Genomic DNA, 14,626 nt, shown 5'->3' on the forward strand with positions numbered 1-14,626 from the left:
TAAGTATGTCTCCAGCACTGAAGGCAAGAATTCTACCACATGAGCTAACAATGCCCTCACCTTCCAATTGGTCAGAATATACATGGGTGAAGGGTGATGAAAATTAAGATACTCTCAGCACTTTTCACTTTTTCTTCCCACATCTGCCTTCAACTATTTCTAGACAAATCTAGGCAGCAAAAGAAAAAGGAAATACTGCCTTTATTTCTGGAATACAGATTCATAATTTTAAATTACCATATGGGTACAGTATTTTTTTTCTTCAAAGATATGTAGATTGAAAACCATTTCACTTGTTTTTTTAAAAAAAAAATACCTAAAGAGAAAGGAAAAGGAAGACTTTCATTCACTCTCCCAATAATGATACTCTCTTCCATTTTACACTCACCTGAGGACCTTGGCTTACTCCTGGGGTCAGAGGATTGCCAAGAACATATTTCTTAGCCCGCTCAACACTCCTTCGAACAAACTCATCATAAATTGATTCTTCCACAAAAAGCCTGGAGGCAGCTACACAACACTGGCCTTGGTGGAAGAATAATCCCTGGTGTGCAAATTCAACTGCGTTGTCCACTGTAAAGAAGAACAGTTTTCTTAATTAATAATTAGTTGTATAGTCAAACTCTTCTCTCACAAGTGAGCTGACAAAATCATCTTTCTGATTTTTGTTTATTGTGGGGAGAAGTGCAACACATACTCTATCAGGGGAAGAAATAGCAACTGTTATTACAATCTTAATATCAGCATTACCAAGAATATTGATAGACTGATTAGATCAAATCTCATTGCAAATTCTCTTTCTAAATATATCTCTATTTATAACTAGTTTTATGAAAGAATATTTCTATTCTGGCTCAGGTTTTAACCAGATTAACAAAGAAAATCCAAAATAGCGATCACATTTTAAACACTCTTGACGTAAAAACAATGGCACAAAATGATACATAAATGGGGAAACAATCTAATACTTGGATCCTTTATCGGCTGGTCAGTATGGTGACTAGGTGTTCACGCTTTTGTGCGACATGTGCCTTCCTGTTACGAACTCTGTTATGACTTCGGCACATTACCCATTGATGTGAAAAAAAGAACCTATTTCTCATTATTTTTCTACTACATTACCTCATAACTTTATCAGAAACTTTCAAAGTCTTCTATCTAAATAATTTCATATCATCTTGACATATATTCTTATGTCTACAACACTTCTAGGTACTTTTTTGAGATACTGAAAATTTTTCCTTAAGAGGGGTTTTCTCATATTCCCTGCTGGTGGGAATGTAAAATAGTACTACCACTTTGGCACTGTGTACAATCACTGTGTATAACCACAGTCTAGTGTTTTCTCAAAAAGTTGGAAATAGAAATACTACTTGGCCCAGCAATTCCACTATTGAGAGTATATATATATATATATATATGGTGTGTGTGTGTGTGTGTGTGTGTGTGTGTGTGTGTGTATACATATATATCCACCCTTAAAACAAGAGCCTCAATTCAAACTGATACATGTATACCCATGTTTATTCCTGCATTAGTTACAATAACAAAGAGATGGAAGCAACCAAGTACCCACAAACAAATGAATGTGTAGAAAAATTACGGTACATCCACACAATGGAATATTATGCAGCACTGAAAAAATGAACTCTTAAAACATTACACAAAAAGGGTAAGCCATTATGGAGTACATTATGCTGAGCCAAATATCTCCATCACAAAAAGACAAATATTGCATAACACCACTGTTACAAAATAGGACTGACATGGAGGGTTGGGGAGAGAAGAGGGTAAGAATGGATAGATAATAAACACAGCATTAGAAAAGATAAGGAGAAGAACAGCTGAAAATAATATATTATAACATATATGACAACAACCTGGAACAAGAGGTGCATTACATTGCAAACTGGATTGGAAGAGGGAGTAGGAGGAGTGGAGAAAATATAATAATTTTAAAAAAGAATAGTAAAACTAATTAAATTCTGAGTATCAAATTGTACTTTTTGCATTGACTCATGCTATCTTTTCCAAATTTATTTTCAATTAAATTTTGAGACTGTAAAAGGGGGAAAGAGAAAGAAGATTCAGATTGCTTCATTAGATCCTAAACATGAAATAAATTTTTTCATTGCATTTAATTTTATAAATACTGTGATTTTAATACAACATAATTGTACCAAGCTATTGATTTAATGTATTGTGAACTACTGACATCTGATTAAGTTGTAGCACAAGCACTTCACAGAAATGTTTGGTAAAATCTGCTATCTTGCCATGACTATAGAATTAATATTTTCTTAAGAAAAGTTCAATTAAAATAATTATATAAATATAAGAAATTATATGAGCCACTTATGTTCAAAATCTTAGGCTAACTGTTGTTATGTACTGTCAAGTCAGGACAGACTCATAGCTGACCGGCCCTCGAGTGGGTTTTCAGGAACAGTAAATTGCACTGAAGGAGACTGCCCATTTTTCTCCACAGAGCAGCTAGTGGATTCAAATTATGAGTAACTAGGCTGGCAACATAACTCCTTTCCACTAAGCCACCAGAGCTCCCCCGGCTAAACATGCAGTTAAAGAAATGGCTTGATGCTGTTTAGTTGCAATTGTTCCTGCAACTGAATACCAGTTAGGAAAGAATTTTAGGAGTTGGTAAAATAATCAGATCAAGTCTCAGATGCTATGTATAGGGAATCATACCAGAATTGTAGAATTAACATTTATAAGTTAAATTACACAACTAGGATTTAAAGAATTCAAATTCATGTTTCCAACTCTTAAGTGGCACTCCACTGGGTTTTCAAGGCTGTAGATCTCACAGGAAGTGACTGTCCATCTTTCTCCTGAAGAATCACGAGTGGATTTGAACCCCCAGCAGGCATGGCCTCAGGGCCTTTGGGGTAACAACACAGCTTCCTATGGACTACGTTACCAGAGCTCCCGGCAGCTCCAAGGGAGAAAGATGGGCATTCTCTTATCATGCAATTTGCAGCCTTGGAAACCAATGCAGGGTTATCTATGTAAGAAATCATTTAAATTATTAGTATAATTTCTGGTCTTTTGTTTTAGTGAATTTGTCTCCTAGACGGAGGGAAAGGACAAATGTGAAGTGAGAGCCACAGTTGCCCCTAGTTCAATGTGTCTGAAGATGGATACCAATCTCATTCATAGCTTAGAAAGTTACTGTCTCAAGAGACAAAAGGACAATCTGGTTATTGTAATTAGTAAATGTTGTTGTGTATCACTAAGTTGGAAACAAGTCATAGCTGACCCTCCAGATTTCCAGAGACAGTAAATTGCCTGGGAGGAGACTGTCCATCTTTCCCCTGCAGAGCAGATAGTGATTTGAACCATACGCAAAGCAACTTGAGGTTGGCAGCGCAACTCTACCAAGTCACCAGAGGCTCCCTAATTAGCCAACAGAACAAGATATGTATAGCTGTTCATAAGGGGAGGAGGTAGGGGTGAAAAGAGGACAAGGGGGGAAAAACATTACCAGGGCAGCAGAGATTAGCGGACAGATGAGGGTAAAGGAATAGACAAGGTACAATGGGGACTCTGATGAGATGGGGTGATAAAAGGCACTAAACAATGGTAAATATATAAAACAATGCATATGAATCATTGTACAAAATATACATGCATTTTAAAAGAACATGTTATATATAACATTATATGGTAATACAGAACAGTACAGAAAGTAAAAGCAAAACGAAACCCACAGAAATCTCATTGGACTGTTCCTACTGGAGCTCAGATTTTTACGCCGTCAGCCTAATCCTCTCACATATGTAAAAGCGACCTAACGTGGAAACACAGTCCATGCAGATGTTAACAAAGCTAAAATAAAGTCAGCCTGGTGGACCTTTACTTGTAACAACTTGTGTCTTTAGAAGAAAAGCTCACAATAGCAAGGAGTTGGAAACAACCTAAGTGCCCATCAACAAAAGAATGGATAGAGAAGCTGTGGTATATTCACACAATGGAATACTACGCTGCATTGAAAACCAAGGAACTCATGAAATATTATTCAAGATGGGTGACTCTGGAGGACATTATGCTGAGTGAAGTATCTCAGTCACAAAAGGACAAATACTGCATGGTACCACTGTTGTAAAAAAGGACTGACATCAGGTTTGGGGGGAGACTGAGAAAGATGGGTTCAATAATGTATACTGCATTGAAACAGATGAGGGAGAAAACTGTTTAAAAGGGATATGTGATTAGGTATTATTGTCATGACAGGAGTCCAGAGCGAAGGCTGCATAGTGGAGTGGACCTGGGGGAGGGATTATAAAACAATGAAAAAAGTTTCGTATCACTTTTCCAAAAGGGTAGTGTACTAGGTGGGAGGGTTGGGAGGGGAGAAAAGTGCAACAATGAATGAATGGAAATCTGGAAGGAAAAAAAAGCAGCTCACATGGGGGGAAAAAATTCGAATTTTATAAATAAACTAGTAGACAAACAAACAAAAAAAGCACAGGTAGAGAAAAGATGGACATGTGATGACACTGGCAGCCCGTGAACACCGGGAATCAGAAGCTGGGACAGACAAGAAATCTCCCCTATTGGAGGCTCAGCGAGGGAGCATGATCTTAAATGCCTTGATTTCATAGTGTTAGGCTCAAGGGCTGTAGGAGAACCCATTACTATTCTTTTATGCCACCCAGATTATAGTTCTTTGGTGTTTTTAGTTTTTTGGTTTTTTTTTAAAATTGAGATTTTAATGAAAGTTTATAAAGAACTTGGATGTCCATTCACTCATTGTTGCACATTTTCCTCCCTGTCCTCCCTCTCCTCAGTTTGCTTTTTTCTTTGGGGGGAAAAAAGGTCTTTCGCAGCTCTTATTCAGGACTCTTGTCATGCCAATAATACCTAATCATATATTCTTTTAATATAATTCTCTTCCTTGTCTGGTTCAGTGCCATGTATATTATACCCTCTTTTCTTAGTTTCCCCGCAGCCCCCAAGTCAGTCTTGTTTTATAACAGTGGCATGATGCACTATATGCCTTTTTTGTGACTGAAATACTTCGCTCAGCATAATGTCCTCCATGATCACCTATTTTGTGTAATAGTTCATGAATTCTTTGTTTTTCCAGTGCTGTATAATATTCCATTATATGAATATACCAGTTTCTCTATTCATTTGTTGATGGGCATTTGGGTTGTTTTCTACTGTTACTGTGAAAAAAGCAGAACTAAACATGGCTGAGCACCAGATTGTAGTTCTTTGATAAAACAGCCCTACTGAACCCACTTGGTCCTCGAACACAATCCATTTTCAGTTAATCTGCAACCATACCAGGAATAAATAGTGTCCATGTATGCCCATACATACAGGTACCGCTTTAAGGAAATTTTTTTCTAAAAGCAATTTTGAACTCTGATTACTGATTGCCAGTTCATATTTTTGCTCTTCTGTGAACCTTTCCCTGGTGACCTCAGGCAGAAATTACCTTTTCTTCCTCTGACCTCTGATGAAAACTTTACGAAGACCATTTTAGAGTTTGACTCTGGTTGCATTACTAGACGACTGCACTACATTTTGATGTTCAAATCAAACCTTTTGTAAAATTCAAGTTCACTTTATGGCATTAACAGACACCAGCAAAGATGACAGATGACAAGCTGGCCCAGCAGCCTGTACTTACAGTCCGCATCAGCAAACACAATGCAGGGGCTCTTCCCGCCAAGCTCCAGGGTCACCCTCTTCAGATTGCTCTTCCCAGCAGCTTCTTTAATTAATTTTCCAACCTGAAATGGAATTTAACAAGAAGAGCTTTAGTCCCTTTTCGTGAAGATAGGTTCATTTAGTGTTCTATTATATGAAGAATGTGTGTGCCATAGTTAAATTTCCCTGGGAAGAAACTTTAAATAATGGGAGTTTAAGATTTGGCACCTTTATTTACAAAAGATTCTCTATGCAAACTCTGGTAGCCAGGAGAGTAAAGAGTTACACTACTAGGCCAAAGGTAGACAATTCAAGCCTCCCACTTCCTCCCTGACAGAAAGATAGGCAGGCTGTGAAAATCCACTGGAGTAGGTTTTGACTTAAGGATAGAACTGAGCATAGAAACTAAAGGATTTAGGTTCCTGTTGCACAAACTTGTTATGCAATAACAAAAATCAAACATTAATCTCTACCCTTAAAAAAATGCTCATGAGCAAAAAGCCCGAACCAGAACGTGACAGCTGATCTCCATGATTCTTTTTTCATTTTAATCAAATGGATTGATAAGATACAGCAAAAACAAACCACAATTCACTTATTTGACTTTTTTATCCTCCAGTGAAATCCAGAAAACTCGTCAGCTAAATCAGCCTATTTATGCCTCTCTTCCCAAATCATACCTCTGTGCTCCTCACATACCCAGCTGAACCTGGAGTGACTGAGCCCTCATTTCTGCGGAGCTTAGCTCATACGTTAGCTCTTCTTTGAACCCCTTCCTGATGACCTCAGGCAGAAACAACCTCCCATATAAACTTCCAGACTACTTCAGAGTCTGCCTCACCTTGTGCCATTTCTACACACAAGTCTTTCACAACAACGTCACCACCTGGTACAAATGACAATGTCCTAACATTACATACCTCTCCTTCAGCAAGATCTACAATGTGGGCTCATTTCAGTGACTTATGTTACAATTTTGAACAACAGAGTTGAAAGGAAAAATTGGATCTGTGTTCCTACCTCAGTAGGCCAAACTGCATTATTCTAGATTCTTTAAGAGTAATAGTTTCTTCTCTTCAGAAAAACACAGTTTCCAGATTCCTCCTCTGCCCCCACCTTGGGAAACATATTCCATTATTTTCTGCAGTTTTTTCTTTCTAAAACTTGTACAGGTTTATAATTATCCTGTTATGTTTCTTGAAATCTGAACCTACCAAAAAGATCTTTGCTTTTAATATGATTCATTTTAGTTTGCTTCTTTTAGTCTTTTAAAAAAAATTGTTGCCTTATAATTCATAATGACTTTGTGAACAAAGATCCGAACCCTGTCCTATCCTGTGCCATCTGTATCATCCCCAACACACTTGAATCCATTGTCAGTCACTGTATCCATCTATTTTGCTGAGTGTCTTCCATATTTTGCTGATCCTCTACCTTTCCAAGCATGATATCCCTTTCTAAGGAATAGCCTCTTCTAACAACATGTCCAAAGTACGAGACAAAGAGTCAACATCCTTGTCTCCAAGGAGCACTCCGGTGGAACATTCTCCAAGGCCTAACTGTTCTTTTGGCACTCCATGGGATATTCAATACTCTTCTCCAACATCAGAACTCAAAGGCATTGATTCTTCTTCTATCATCCTTATTCAACGACCAGTCTCAGAGATGCATAGGTGACTAGACAAATCATCTCCTGAATCAGGTGCATCTTCCTCTTTAAGATGACATCACTGCTTTTCAAGATTTTGGAGAGGCCCTGACAGTAGACTTTGCCAATGCAATACATTTCCTGATTGCTGGCACTAAGGGTGTTGACGGTGGATGCAAGTAAAAAGGAATTGTTGACAATTTCAATCTTTTCACCATTTCTCACAATCTAGATGTCGCCTATTGGCCCATTGGTGAAGATTTTTGTTTTCCTGATGTTGATATATAACCTGTATTGTTTTAGAATTTCTCAAAGGCTCAAAGATGTAGATTTCTATTACATAAACTTGTTTTGTAACAATAACACTGAGTTACAATTTTCTGTTTCCACTCAAGCAACCCAGCAGATGGTTTAAAATTAGTTAAGGCTGAAGAACAGAGAAGCTCATTAACATAGAAACTCACAAAATCTCTATGAGGTTGTAGTAAAAAGTTTCCATCCATACTGAACAAACAAGTTAAGTAGATACTTGCTAAGTGGTGGTGTTTTTATGTGCCAATGACTCAGCTCTGACTCATAATGACTCTGTAACAACCAAATGGAAATTTCTCCATCCTTTGACATCTCATGTTGTTTCTCCATCTGAGCCCACTGCTAAAGTCACTATATTCAATCCTTACTGTTGAAGATCATACACTTTCGCTGATCCACTTGACCTTTCTCAGCATGATGTCGTTTTTTCCAAGGACTAGCCCCTCCTCCTAACATGCCTAAAAGTGTGTGAGATGAAATACCACCATTTTTGCCTCTAAGGAGTACCCCGGTTGCACATCCTCACAGACAGATTTGTTTGTTCTTTTGGCATTTGAAAGGCTATTCAATGGTCTTCACCAACACCACAATTCAAAGGTATCCACTCATCTTCAGTTCTTATTCATTGCCTTTCACATGCACAGAAGAAACTGAAAATACAATGGCCTTGGTCAGGCACACCTTTGTGTTTAAACTGACATCCTTGCTCTTTAGCGCCTCAGAGAGGGCTTGGCTATGACAACAGATTTTCCAAATGAAACACATCTGTTTTATTTCTTGAAGGCTGTTACTACAGGTGGATTGTTAATGCATGTAAAATGAGTCTTTGACAACTTCAATCTTTTTTCCATTTGTTACAATGTTGCTATGGTGGTGGGAAATTTTGTTTTCTTCCTGTTGCGATGTAAGACATATTGAAAGCTGTTGGGTTCTTCTTAATATTCCTCAGTAAGTGCTTCAGGTTTTCTTCAGTTTTGGAAAGCAAGGTTTTGTCAGATACCTAACATAGGTGGTTTATGAGGCTTCCTCCAATCCTACTAAATAGAAGTTTAAATGTCAGGGGGTTATGAACTACTTGTTATGGGGCCTCTTTGTATCTACCTGCACAGAAGTGCAGAACCTTCCCCTCTGGTTTCCCGTGGTGTCCTAGTATTTACAAAAGGGGACCATCCCACCTTACTTCCTGAAACACAGATGGTGAGTCTGAACCCTCCAATTTTGGAATGGCAGCTGGACACTTAATCACTGTGCACGGTCACACTGCCAGAAAGCTGGAATTGACTCAGAGCTGATCTTTCAGCTGGGCTTTGGAGGCTGTACGTTCCATTGAAGGACACTGTCCATCTTACTCCCATGGAGCCTCTGGCGGATTTAAACCGCCCAAGAGGTGCTACCTTTAATTAGCAATGCAACTGCCTCCAGACTATGCCATGGAACTATGTTGATTAACCTAGTAATACTGTCATCTTTCAAAAAAATTGCATGGAGTAAATTAAACCCCTAAATGTAGGTTAATAAAAGTAGACTAAATGTCCATTCCATTGAAAAGACCCTATTAGAATCACTTCTCAAATCTCAAAACAACTTTTAGCACCTAATCTGACATCATCCTTCCATCCTGTGAACTTGCTTCTAGCACTAAGTGCACATCTTAGAGCACCTATAAGAAGCTGCCTTGCCCCTGCTTTCTGTTGGCACTTTATATAATGGGAGTCCTCAGCAGGTAGAAACTCATTCTCCAAAACAGAAACTCTCACTGTTCCTCCTGTCTCTCTACCCAGTACCCATCACTGTATTCTGTGTTCATTATGGCTCTGCATGATCAACCTGGGGCCAGAAACATTAGTGAGTCTGGGACAACAGTCACACCCAGGAAAGAGGAGTTTCTGGCTTTTCAAAATACCCAGGGAAATGAGAAATGACCCCCCCTACACACACACACACACACACACACACACACACACAAAAGCTGAGAGTGAGGCTTTGCTACTTAATGTACATGCTCTATGGACAAAAATTATGTTCATTCATGCAAATCAATCCCTGTGACCTCATTTAGATTTTCTATCATAAGCCTTACTCATCACATACCAAGACCTACAAGGCAGAGAAGATACTGAACAAATCCATAAGAGTTTATTCTGGTCCTCCTGAGTCTTGACAGCTGTTTCATCTCATCCAAACTACATCAGCTTATGTTCTATAAACACACGTGAAGACCAGGCTATGAAACAAGTCATCATAATATTTTAAGGAAGTCTCAGCTCAAAAAACTGTTACATCAAGCATGTTCCTGACAGCTGGAGAGGCAGACACGCTCACTACCTGTGTAATGGTCTCACCTCTGTTGATCCTGTGAACGCGACTTTGTCGACATCCATGTGGGAAGAGATGGCTGCTCCTGCGGTGGGTCCGTAACCAGGCACAATATTCACCACTCCTGGGGGAAACCCTGCCTAAAAGATATAAAGCCAAGAGTTATAACAGAGAATTTAATCCTATGAAAGAGGAGGAGACTATGGAATTGAGGTTGTTTCTCTATGCTAATCTTACAAATGTTACTTCAGGACTCATTACTGTGAAGTCCACTCTGACTCCACACAGAATAGAACTACCTCAAAATGTTTCCAAGGCTATTAAGTCTTTAGGGAACATACTGTACATCTTTCATTTATAAAGTGGCTGTTGGGATCAAACCATCAACCTTTTGGTTACTAGCTGCACCACCTATTAAGGAAAAGTTACTTTAAGGGCTTAATCATTATTCTATTTAGCATACATAATCTCAAATGTTTCCGTACCAAAGGATGATTTTTCTTCATAATAAGTCCACATTTGACTCTTAAGCATTATTGTTCTGATGACGACTACTCAGAATTATCTGTGCTGGGTCACTTTAAGCCATAGCCTCCTTAGAGCAGAGCATAATTGCTCCACAGGACTTCCTACACCTATGTGGGAGAAGAGCACAAGTCTTTCTATCGCAGAACCCCTGTGGGCTTGCAGCCCTGACCTTTTGGTTAGCTAGTGACTGCTTAAACATTATGCCAACCAATTTATACTTTATCATTAGGAAAAACCCCAACTTAATGCCTCTGAGTGGATTCTAATTCTTTGCAACACTCTTTATATCGGTAAATCTCAACAGAATTAGACTGTCTACAGGGATACTTAATTACACAATTAAAAAAAAAAGGATTAAGGTGTCTTATGAATTGAACATTAACTCCCACAATGATTTGTTGACATTAACACCTGTAACCATGATTCTCTTTGGAAACAAGGTCTTTGAAGATGTTAACACCCTAAAGCAGGTGGATCCTGATTCTCTGACTGGTGTTTTTATAAAAGGGGAGGACAGACTACACGAACGGACAGGGAGAATGAATGCTACAGGAAGAGGCAGCTGGAAACCAAGGAGCACTGGAATGGCCTAAGCAGATGACATCTAATCATTCCTGACTGCAGGCAACTCTGTGAGTATTTGTTTCAAAGCAGAACTGTGTTCCATAGAATTTGATTGGCTGATTTTTTATTTTATTTTTTTAAGATAACCAGGCCTTTCTTCTAACCTGCCTCTGAATGGACTCAAACCATCAACCTTTCTGTCAGCTGCAAAGTGGAGCAGGTTGTTTGTACCACCCTGAGACTCCTTGGATGGACTATTCAAACAACTTTACAGAGCCAGATTTTGAACAGCAGTTACAAACCAACTTACACTTTAACATGTCAAAGAAAGATTTATGTTCACATTTTGTGAACAAAGAAAAAAGTGACTGAGGTGATTTTCTGACACGGGCCTTGGAGTTTGGCTTCCAACCTGCCCTTTGACTGAGGCTTCCTGAGCTGACTGCCTGAAATTAAGCCAGTCGGCATGCTAACAGCATCTTCGCCATGGGTCAGGAGCTACTGGCTATGAATTTAATTTACAGTAGCACCAAATGGCATATTCTATGATGAATCAGCACTCCTGAACTCCTGTGTTTATTTTATTTATTTAGGGCACTTACCTCTTTTATCAGAGATGCCACATAAAGAGCTGAGAGAGGCGTCTGCTCTGCCGGTTTGACAATCACGGTGTTGCCACAGGAAAGAGCAGGTCCTAACTTCCAACTAAGCATGACCAGTGGGAAATTCCACTACAAAAGAGTATCGAACAACAGTGTCTTTGTATTACTAGAAGGCACATTTACTAGCTTCTCCATTACACATATCTTTTAGATGTTAAATAGTAACTCAAATTGTGTGCAGAAATCCGGACTAAGCTACTGAAATTCATTGTTCAAAGCAACTTGTAAATGCTAAAAAACTCCTGAGAAATCAATCAGGCATGAGCATGGGGCACAGCGTGCCATGAAATTTAATTAACTGCTATTATTTTGACTTCTTTTGCTACTCTGAAAAATATGACTGCATGGCTAGGAAGTTGACTTTTACTGTTAAATTTTAAATAGGTGTTTAAAAAGTTTAGTTATTAAGAATGAGTTAAAACTCAATATTTCTGTAAACTTTCACTAAAATCACAATTTGAAAAAAAATACATTTATCTCACAGTGACATGCATAAGTACTTATGTTTTCCCAAAGATTAAAAAAAAATACAAACTACATAAAGAGGATTATTTAAAGATCTCAGTCAACCTATTGTTTGTAAAAAATATAAAATTATACATCACAATTACTTGCTATGCATCACAGAGCTGGACAATGACTAAGGATGACAGAAGAACCGATGCTTTCTAATTGTGGTGCTGGAGAAGAGTCTTGAACATACCATGGACCGTCAAGAAAACAAACAGGTCTGTCCTGGAGAGAGTGAAATGAAGTTTCTCCTTGGAGGCTAGGATTTTGAAGTTCCCTCTGATATGCTTTGAGCATGTGGCCAGGGGAGATCAGCCCTTAGAGAAGGACATCGTGCTTGGAAGGGTGGATGGACAGAGCAGGAGAGGAAGACCCTGGATGAGATGGATTGATACAGTAACTGGGGTAATGGGGGTAGGTGTGTCGGAATCAGTGAAACTGGCTCAGGACTAGGCAGGCTTCAGAGCTGCTGTACATAGTAGGGTCACTATGGGTCACAGGCAACTCAACAGCACATTACAACAATAACATATGGAGAAAGATAAGAAAATAAAATGTTCTTTAAAAAAGATTGCAGTTATTCCCTTCTCCTGGTAGGCCATTCACTACAATTATTAACCCAATGTCATTATTAATTAGAACTTATTTTTAAGGCTAATTAATTATTGGTAAACAAAGAAGTCTAGGGTGTGCTCAATCACTGCTGTTGTATAAATTCAGGTAAGTGATGTGCTCTCCATTCCTGATTATGCTATAGATACTAAGAACAGTCCTCTCTCCCGCTGAACACTGTCCGGAGGATTAATCCAGGAAGCAGGCCAAGTGACTGACATAGGGATCAGTCAGTGAGTGATCCTTCACATACTAGTACAAAACCTGGTATAATAGTCGCAATTCCTAGTGCTTAAGATTATATAGATTTTTGTGAATGTTGTCAACTAATCAGTTATTTAAGAATCTGACATGAATATGGCTCAATTTTATTAGAGTAAAAGCTTTCTCATAACTTCTGCAACAAACGACTTCACGACTTTTGGTGTCTTTCCCCTTTTAAAAAAATGTTATTCTAATTTTATTTTATTTTTAATTTTTATTTTTTTTTTTTTATTTTTGTGCGTGTGTGCACCATCAAATCAGATCTGACTGGTACAGGAGGAGATTGCCCCTCCTTCTCCAGCAAAGCATCTGGCAGATTCAAAACACGTTCCTTCGGGACTGCAGCCCAGCTTCTTGCCACTAGGCCACCAGAGCTTCCTACAGTACGTCTTTCCATTTTTTAATATGCTAGTCAAAGTGCTGTCATTTCATCTCCTGTCTGTGAGGCTTAAAAGGAAACCTTCATGACTTCACTTAGAACACTACGGCTTTTCTGAGGGGAATATAGAGCACCAGAGCTTTAACTCTAAAGGGAGAATATGTTACATCTAGTCTCCAAAGGCCTCTGTGGCTTATTTTTTTAATTAAAAAAATATTAAGTTAAAAAAATTCTTTTAAGATTTCAATAATCTGGTTGTTCCATGATGGAAGCTCCCAACAAGGGGATATGTTGGAGAGCAGTAGGCCTGGCACGTGCCTACAATGCTGTCCTGCAGCAGATGGCCAGTGAAGACCATCTTGCTTTGTAAAGCACAGGTCTTACAAAGAATACAAAATGAAACTTGCTTGTCAAGAGAACCCGTACAGTAAAAGATCAAGGAGTTTCAATCCTGGGAATACTGAAAAACTCTAGAGAGAGATATCAAAGTCTAGACATGTTTATGGCCAATAAAATTCACAGTCAAAAGCTATGTCCTGAGGAGATCCAGGTTCAACATTCCTACAGTTGACCTTGATTTAGCATAAGGATCCATTTGTGTTAGAAAGTTTTACCATAAAATAGAACAGATGTTCTATTATTCAAATTAAAAATTATATGGGAGACTAACTTACAGGAATGATCTGGCCACACACACCAACTGGCTCGTGTCTTGTATAACCAAAGAAGTCTCCATCTGGAAAATAAATCATACACAATCATATTTATACAAATATATTGACATTCACAGGATGGTGGTTAAAGGCTTCTTTGAAAGGAAGGCATATGTAACATTTGTTATATATATACATATGTTTTTGTTTGTTATTGTTGTTGAATATCATCAATTCATAGCTTACCCTCCTCTGGGTTTTCAAGAGGCTGTAATTACATGGGAGGAGATTGCCCATCCTTCTTCCAAGGAGCAGCTGGTGGATTTACACCATATGCCTTTGGGATTGCAGTGTAATTTCTTACCACTAAGCCACTAGAACTCTCAATTTTAGGCAGAAGAATTGATGCCTTTGAGTTATGGTCCTGGAGAAGAGTACTGAACATACAACTGAATAAGAGGTTATAAAATAACTATGTGGTATTGGAAGCACTGGTGGC

At 38.5% G+C, this 14,626-nt stretch overlaps 1 protein-coding gene across 1 annotated transcript in view; it reads right to left on the reverse strand.

The window, feature by feature from the left end:
• The window catches only part of LOC102865969 (retinal dehydrogenase 1-like), a 53,680-nt gene that overhangs the window by 11,856 nt on the left and 27,198 nt on the right, over positions 1-14,626 (reverse strand). Inside the window, exons 5-9 of the mRNA XM_006894378.1 lie at positions 14,149-14,210; positions 11,650-11,778; positions 9,982-10,095; positions 5,660-5,762; positions 389-573 (exon numbers count right to left, since the gene is read on the reverse strand). Coding sequence (XP_006894440.1) covers positions 389-573; positions 5,660-5,762; positions 9,982-10,095; positions 11,650-11,778; positions 14,149-14,210 — 593 coding nt within the window. The remainder of the gene's footprint in view (positions 1-388; positions 574-5,659; positions 5,763-9,981; positions 10,096-11,649; positions 11,779-14,148; positions 14,211-14,626) is intronic.

Source organism: Elephantulus edwardii, unplaced genomic scaffold (genome assembly GCF_000299155.1).
Source record: "Elephantulus edwardii isolate Elephantulus edwardi_28Jun2011 unplaced genomic scaffold, EleEdw1.0 scaffold00141, whole genome shotgun sequence".
Taxonomy (NCBI): domain Eukaryota; kingdom Metazoa; phylum Chordata; class Mammalia; order Macroscelidea; family Macroscelididae; genus Elephantulus; species Elephantulus edwardii.